We start from the raw sequence: 7965 nt of genomic DNA on the forward strand, positions 1-7965 counted from the left end.
TAAACCCAATGGAATAATAAACCAAAGGGATCAATATTATAAACCCAAGGGATTAATACTAAAACCCCAACGGATAATCAACTGAAGGAAATAATATTAAACCCAAGGGACAAATATAATAAACCCAAGGAATATAAATTGTAACATAAATATTATAAATAGTAAAATAAACATGGTTTACCAAACCGTGGTTGATTTCCATATTAAGACAATCCTATCACAATGTGATGTTGGACCATGTTTGACGATGGTCAACCATGGTTGAATTGTGTATCGAGATAATATTTGGCACAATGCGATGTTTGACCATGGTTGATTTTCATGTCAAGACAATCTTTGTCACAATAAACGCAACGGAATAATAAACCCAAGGGATTATTACTAAAACCTTAAGGGATTACGAACCTAAAGGGATAATATTAAATCCAAGCGACAAATATTATCAACCTAAGGTATATGAACCCTAAGATAAATATTATAAACCCTATGAAAATTATTGCACCCTAGGAATATGAACACTTAGATTAATAAATTCAAGGGATTGATATTATAAACGCAAGAGATTAATACTAAAATCTCAAGGGATTTTAAACCTAGTCTCATGGTTTATATGTGTTAGATTTGTATACACCAATCACTTATATGCACAACCACATTAGTAAATGTGGTTGAAAAATGCCAATAGGCAATATTTATCATTAAAAACAATATTCATATTGATAAATATATATTAGATAAGAAAAAATAATATAAATAATAACTTTATAATTAATAATAAATGAAATAATAATAAAAATAATTACATTACAAGTAATAATAAATGAAATAATAATAATAAAAACAATAATAATAATAATAATAATAATAGTAGATGAAATAATAATAATAACATTAATATTATAATATTGGATTGACTATTAATATTTAAATTTAATAATTTGAATATTAACCCTAACATGTGTAACTTATTAATTTTCTATTGTGGATTATCAACATTGAATTTAACTTATTATTTTTCTATTGTGGATTATCAACATTGAAATTGACCAATTGAGTTGATTCCTCTAACCATTTTTTCTTTTCCTGTTGTGGCATCCCTTCCCCTACTTTAAAATATATAGATAAAGAATGAACATCTCATAAATTTACAATTAGACCACACCCATTGAACAACATTAATAGTATTTATTTGATGAAAATTCAAGTTCTTAAGAATACTCCTACAATGTCGACTACCTCGAAACTTGAGGTTTTCATCGATGTAAGTTTTTTGAAAAAATTTATAAAAATAACAAGAGCGTTACCAGAAATAACTATAGTTATTGTTACATGAACAAATTCTTAATAAACTCGCCAAATATAATTGTGACTATAAATACAAATATATATATATATATATATAGATAGATAGATATATAGATATAGATATAGATATAGATATATATATATATATATTATAATTCACTTTATAGTTGTAATTACAATTATGATTTTAAGAGGAAACTATGTTCTTCAATTAACACATACTTTTCACTTGCATTTCTTTTAACCAAGAAGCTAGAGTACTTATGATGCATGGAACTAATGATACACTCATTTTTCTTCTTTAGCATAGGGTGTTCTTCACTTTAAAAGTTTTCACCTTTATGAGATGTGAAATGTTTGATCCTTATTACAATTTGCCATAATGGAACGAAGAGCTTATACTATATCCTTTTACAACATATATCACACTCTTACCTTATAGCAAGGGTAATTTAAAGGAATTAGTACCTTATATCACGAGTAATATTTATTTTATTTGGGTCCCACTTATGCGTTCCATGGTATAGTTCCACTTGAGTGCTCACAAATATTTTTATAGTTTTTTTCCAACCATTTTGCATTTTCCCAAGCATTATACTATGGAATGAGTTTTTCTTACTCGTTAGGGTGGCGCAACTACATTATGGTATCTTTCCTTATGGTCTGATTTCACATGGTGGGTAATGTTGATTTCAAACATAATCATTTTAAAAGGAGCTATGCTGACCAGACATTGATCCAGGGTATATTGTCAATGTCCCAAACTTCTTAGAGTGATACAAACCTTCTAGATTTTTATGCTCAATAATCCTTTGCCATTATCGACGGTAATTATTTAATCATTACGGAGGGTAATAATTTAATAGTGGAATTTATTCCAATGTCACGACTATCAATCCTTGCTTTCCACTTGTTGATAAATTGATCAAACAACTTTTTATGTTGGGCAAAGGCTTGGCCATTACTGAGGGTAATTAATTAATCGTGGAATTTATTCCAATGTCACGATTGTCGATCCTCGCTTTTGACTTGTCGAGAAATTGATCCAACGAATCGTAAAGCTTCGGGTTAGGTTTTGGGTTAACTTTTCACGCAGAATACTCCTAGTTTACTCCCAGTTTGTGTTTCATTGTTGCTGTGGAGGTTCAATAGAGAGATTTTGTTGCTACTGAATCAGTTAGTTATTTTTAGTTTTTATGCTCCCAAGCTTTTATAGTTATGGAAAATTTTAGGAGCTCATAAGTTTGTTAATTTTCATTGATTTTTCAAAAAAAAAATGGTTTATTTCTATTTTCTATAAAAATGATTTTTCCAAATTTACAATACAAAATTATTGTACCTTAAAAAAAATTATTATACCTTAAAAACTCACCAACATTATATAGACATTATATATAAAATCATTATAAATTGGAATAATTTTACAAATATATCAATAAACATTATATACTTTTGAGAAGATTTTTCGGCGTAAATCATATCAGAATGCTTTCGTTGACGCGTTTCGAACCAACGCATGTGGTTCATCGTGAGGACAAGTTGAAGAATCAGATCCTGGTTGCATGATAAATAAATAGAGTAGAACATCCAACGGCTAAATTTGACCAGGCAATCGCTATATTGACCTGGGCAATCAAACTAGCTAATGGCTATATTTGACTGGAAAATAGCTAACTAGACTGGATCAAGGGATAGGGATAGGAAAACAAAATTGGTTAAATAATAAGTGAGATGGTTATATGCCTATTTAAATATGGTAATGTTAATATAGGAATTAATTAGACTTATATAAAGGTTATATAAATAAATACTATGTTAGTTGATATTTGAATTTAAGCTTCTGTGATTCATAATTTGAGTTTATAGAAATATTTTTGAAAAAAATCACATCATAAAATCTTTGTCGACGTGTTTCGAACCAACGAGTGTGGTTCATGATGAGGACAAGTTGAAAAAATCAGATCAAGGCTCCATGTTAAATAGGGATGGCAGATCTTCCAATGGTTAGGTTTGACTGGAAAAAAACGGCTATATTGAACTCAATTGGACCCAAGTCATAATTGAACAGAAACGGTTAGATTGGTCAAAAACATTAGTAACTTTTAATGCAATTTAATAATTATTGGTTTTAGAAACTAGTGGATATAATAATATTAAATATTATTAAATTATTATCATTATATAATAGTGGTAATATTATAAATTATAAATTTAACTAATAATCTGGGTGATATTAACCCATTTAGTAAGTTAAAACAAAGGCAATTTGAATTATACTAATGTTATTAAGGAATGTATAATACTCTTATATATTACCATTATTAAAATATTATAATGTTATAGTAGTTATAAATTTCCTATTTAAATAATAATGTAATATTAACTAATTTTGGTTAGTTATGCCAACGGTAATCTCACTAAAATTATCAATGTATAACATTAATATAATTATTAATCCAAGTCAATATTAATAGCATTACTTTATCACTACTCATGCCCTGAGAATCTTCGATAAAAAGAGCTTCGAAAGAGAGAAATCCCATCTCCTTAATGTCTTTATTGAAAACGGTTATAGCAGACACCTCGGTCAGAAAGCCTTCCTTAAAGCCTTCAAGAACTCGATGGTAAAAAAAGAACCTAAAAGTTGAATCCCAGGGGTCCATATGCCTTTTATCCAAGGGACCACTGATAAGATTGCTAGGATTCTTAAGAAGCATAATGTCCCTTCGACCTTCAGACCCCTTAAAACCATTCAAAACTCCCTCCGATTAGTAAAAGATCCCATCAACCCCAAGGACATGAAGGGTGTCTATATGATTCCTTGTTCGTACAGAACCCCCTATAATGGTGAGACTGGACGCTCTATAAGTCAAAGGATTAATGAGCACGTAGCTGACCTAAAACATGGAAGAACCAAGTCCTTTGCACTAGCGGAACATGTAGAGAAAACTAAGCATCATGTTTGTATTGAGGAAGCTCGAGTGATTGCTAAGGTTTTGCAATTTCATCATCGGAAATTTAGGGAAGCTATTGAGATTGAAAAAAGACCTAGTAATCTCAGTAGGGACGACGGTTGGAAGATAAGTAGTTGCTGGATCCCTGCCCTTTCTTCATATCTCCCCTCTTCAACGCCTCCCCCCTCTATTAATGACTTGAACTAATTTCGTAAATTACTCTTCCGCTGTATATTTCCACCCCTCTCCCTTTTTAATAATAAGTTTAGTTCTCTTTAGATTACTTATTGAATAGGTTACATTAAAATGTTTCCCAGAACCATTATAGATGAAATATTACTATTATAATATTGTAATAATAATTTGACAATGCTTAGTTATGATTTAAGGATAATATTAAAGTAATACTATTAATATTGGCTCGGATTAATAATTATATTAATGTTATACATTGATAATTCTAGTGAGATCACTGTTGGCATAACTAACCAAAATTAGTTAATATTACATTATTATTTAAATAGGAAATTTATTACTACTATAACATTATAATATTTCAATAATGGTAATATTTAAGACTATTATAATACTAAATACATTCCTTAATAACATTAATATAATTCAAATAGCCTTTGTTATAACTTACTAAATGGGTTAATATCACCCATTATAAGAGTATTAGTTAAATTTATAATTTATAATATTACCATTATTATATAATGATAATAATTTAATAATATTTAATATTATTATATCCACTAGTTTCTAAAACCAATAATTGTTAAATGGCATTAATAATTATTAATGTTTTTGACCAATCTAACCATTTTTGTTCAATTTTGACCTGGGTCCAATTGAGTCCAATATAGTCGTTTTTTCCTGTCAAACCTAACCATTGGAAGATCTACCATCCCTATTTAAAATGGAGCCTTGATCTGATTTTTTCAACTTGTCCTGACGATGAACCACACTCGTTCGTTCGAAACGCATCGACAAAGATTTTATGATGTGATTTTTTTTGAAAATATTTCTATAAAATAAGCTAGTAGATTTAAGAATTAGTTTAATAACTATTCTATATAAATCAAAATGAATCATTAATTAAATGTTACGTAATTTAAATGTAAGATAGATTTAATTTAAAAGGGTTAATATTAAACCCATATGTAATTAATAGTTAATTAAACTTTAGTTTAATATAAGGTAACAAATTTAATTAATATGAATCAAAATTGAATTTATAAAAATTAGTATAATTAGATATTTGATGCTATTTTAGAATTACATAATTAAGTATTTAGTTAATTAATTGTAAGTTAGTTTTAATTTTATTTAATTTAAAATGGGTTAATGTTAAATAAACATATAACAACTAAAACTATTATTAGATCTCATTAATAAAACTATCAAAGTCAACCTAAACTATAAACCTAAAACTATCTAGAGATTATAATAGGAATAATCCATTAAATTGATAACTTATTAAGATAGTTGAATAATGGACCTAGGATATGCGGCACAATTTCCCACACTTAACTAACCAAAGAGGAGAAAGAAAGGAAGAAGTTTGCTTTAAATTTGTTAGTTAATCTTAAGCAACTTTCATTAATATTTATAAAATGTTTTAAATATCAAAATCTAAAACATAAAAATTAAGGACGATAAAAAAGGAAACCCCGATGATCAGAGAAGGGGGAAGATAGGAAGGCTCCATAGAGAAGAATTCCATAAGGAGCGGTGATGAGGGGGGGGGGGGGGGGGGAATGGCTAGGAAGAGAGGGCAGGGATCCAACAACTGCTAATTTTCCAGTCATCATCTCTATTGAGATTGCTTGGCCTTTTTTCAATCTCAATTGCTTCCCTAAACTTCCGGTGGTGAAACTGAGAAACCCTAGCGATAACACTTGCCTCCTCAATACAAACATGATGCTTCATCTTCTCGGCATGTTCTGCTAAGGCGGAGGATCGGGTCCTTCCATGTTTTAAGTCGGCTGAGTGCTCATTAATCCTTTGATTGATAGAACGACCAGTCTCACCAATATAGGGGGTCCCACAAGAACAGGGAATAACATAGACACCTTTCATGTCCTTAGGGTTGACAGGGTCCTTTACTGACCTGAGGGAGCTACGGATTGTGTTAAGGGGTCTAAAGGTAGAGGGAACATTATGCTTTCTAAGAATCCTGGCAATCTTATCAGTGGTCCCTTGGATGAAAGGGAGATGAACCCCTGAGACTCGATCTTTAGGGTTTTTCTTGACCAATGAATTCTTACTGGCTTTAAGGAACACCTTCTGACCTAGGTGTCTAGTGTAACCATTATTAACAAAGACATTAAGGAGGTGGGCCTTCTCTTTATCAAGGCTCTTTTCATCATAGATTCTGAGAGCATGAGTGGCAAGAGTATTAAGAATGCCCAACTTTTGAGCTAGGAAATGATGGGAACTAGCATGAAGATATTGTTCATTGTGTCTTTTCTTCCGAAAAACCTGGTGCGAAAAGGAGCCATCATTATTCTTTTAAATAAGAACATCGAGGAAAGGAAGGCATCCATCTACTTCTTGTTCCATAGTGAACTTAATGGTGGGGGATTGATTGTTGAGATGCTTGAAGAATATATCCAATTCTTCCCGGCCATGTGACTAGATGACATCAGTGTCATCCACAAATCTCTTTGAGAGCTTGGGCAAGAGACAAGCTGAGGCCAAAGCCTTGGATTCAAAATCTTCCATAAAAAGGTTAGCAACCATAGGAGACAGGGGGGAGCCCATGGCAACACCACATGTCTGCTCATAGAACTCACCTTCGAAGCTGAAAAAAGTGGACGTGAGACAAATCTCAACTGACCGAGCGGTATCAAGGTCTGTGAGTTGGTTAATAACCTTAATTGCCTCATTTATAGGAATGCACGTGTAAAGGGAGACCACATCAAAGCTCACAAGAATGTCCCTCGGGTCGAGCTTTATGCCCTTAAGCTCTTCCACAAAGGACGCAGAGTCTTTGACAAAAGACTTTATGAGGCCAACTAAGGGCCTAAGCTTCAAGGCAAGGTATTTAGCAAGAAGGTAAGTAGGACCACCAATGGTATTGACAATGGGCCTAACGGGGGCCCCCTCCTTGTGAATCTTTGGAAGCCCATAGATCCTTGGATTAATGGGGCTGCTCTTAATGAGTTTATGGCAAATAGAACCCACAGAGTTGCTGGACTTGATAGCATTAGTCATAGTTCTAGAGATCTTTTAGTTTGTATATTAAAGAGTAATAAAATGAGACAATATTTTTAAACTTCAAAATAATTTTACATCCTTCAATTCTTTTGTTTTATAACAACTCAAAACCTTTCCATATGCCCCTATCGCTACTTTGCTACTTTGGTTTACTGGACCTAGTTGTTGGTTAACCTCCATCACGGACATATTCTTACAACAACTCAAAGCATTTCCATCTGTCTTTGTCGCTACTTTGGTTTACTCTACCTAGTTGTTGATTAACCTCCAGGTATGAGTCCCTCCATTATTATTTTTTCTCTTAGGATAGACACAAGGATTTTCCCTGTAACTTCAAATGTTAAATTTTATAACTCATTCGTTGTTCTTATCTTTTTCTCTGGTTGTGATTGCATGGTTGCAATGGAAGGGAATCATTTCTATGAATTTTCTTTATATTTTCCCTCTCGACGCACCTACCATTCTAGATTTTTCCCACCTG

At 31.6% G+C, this 7965-nt stretch overlaps 1 protein-coding gene across 1 annotated transcript; it reads right to left on the reverse strand.

Moving 5' to 3' along the window:
- Nucleotides 1-6899: 6899 nt before the first annotated feature.
- On the reverse strand, nt 6900-7481 carry LOC149194990 (uncharacterized). Its single transcript, XM_089407862.1, has one exon. The coding sequence runs from the start codon at nt 7479-7481 to the stop codon at nt 6900-6902; it is 582 nt and encodes a 193-aa protein (XP_089263988.1).
- Nucleotides 7482-7965: the final 484 nt, after the last annotated feature.

The sequence above is a fragment of the Pinus tabuliformis genome, chromosome 2_2 (genome assembly GCF_031772625.1).
Source record: "Pinus tabuliformis cultivar Carrire ecotype Pingquan chromosome 2_2, CPIR1, whole genome shotgun sequence".
NCBI lineage: Eukaryota > Viridiplantae > Streptophyta > Pinopsida > Pinales > Pinaceae > Pinus > Pinus tabuliformis.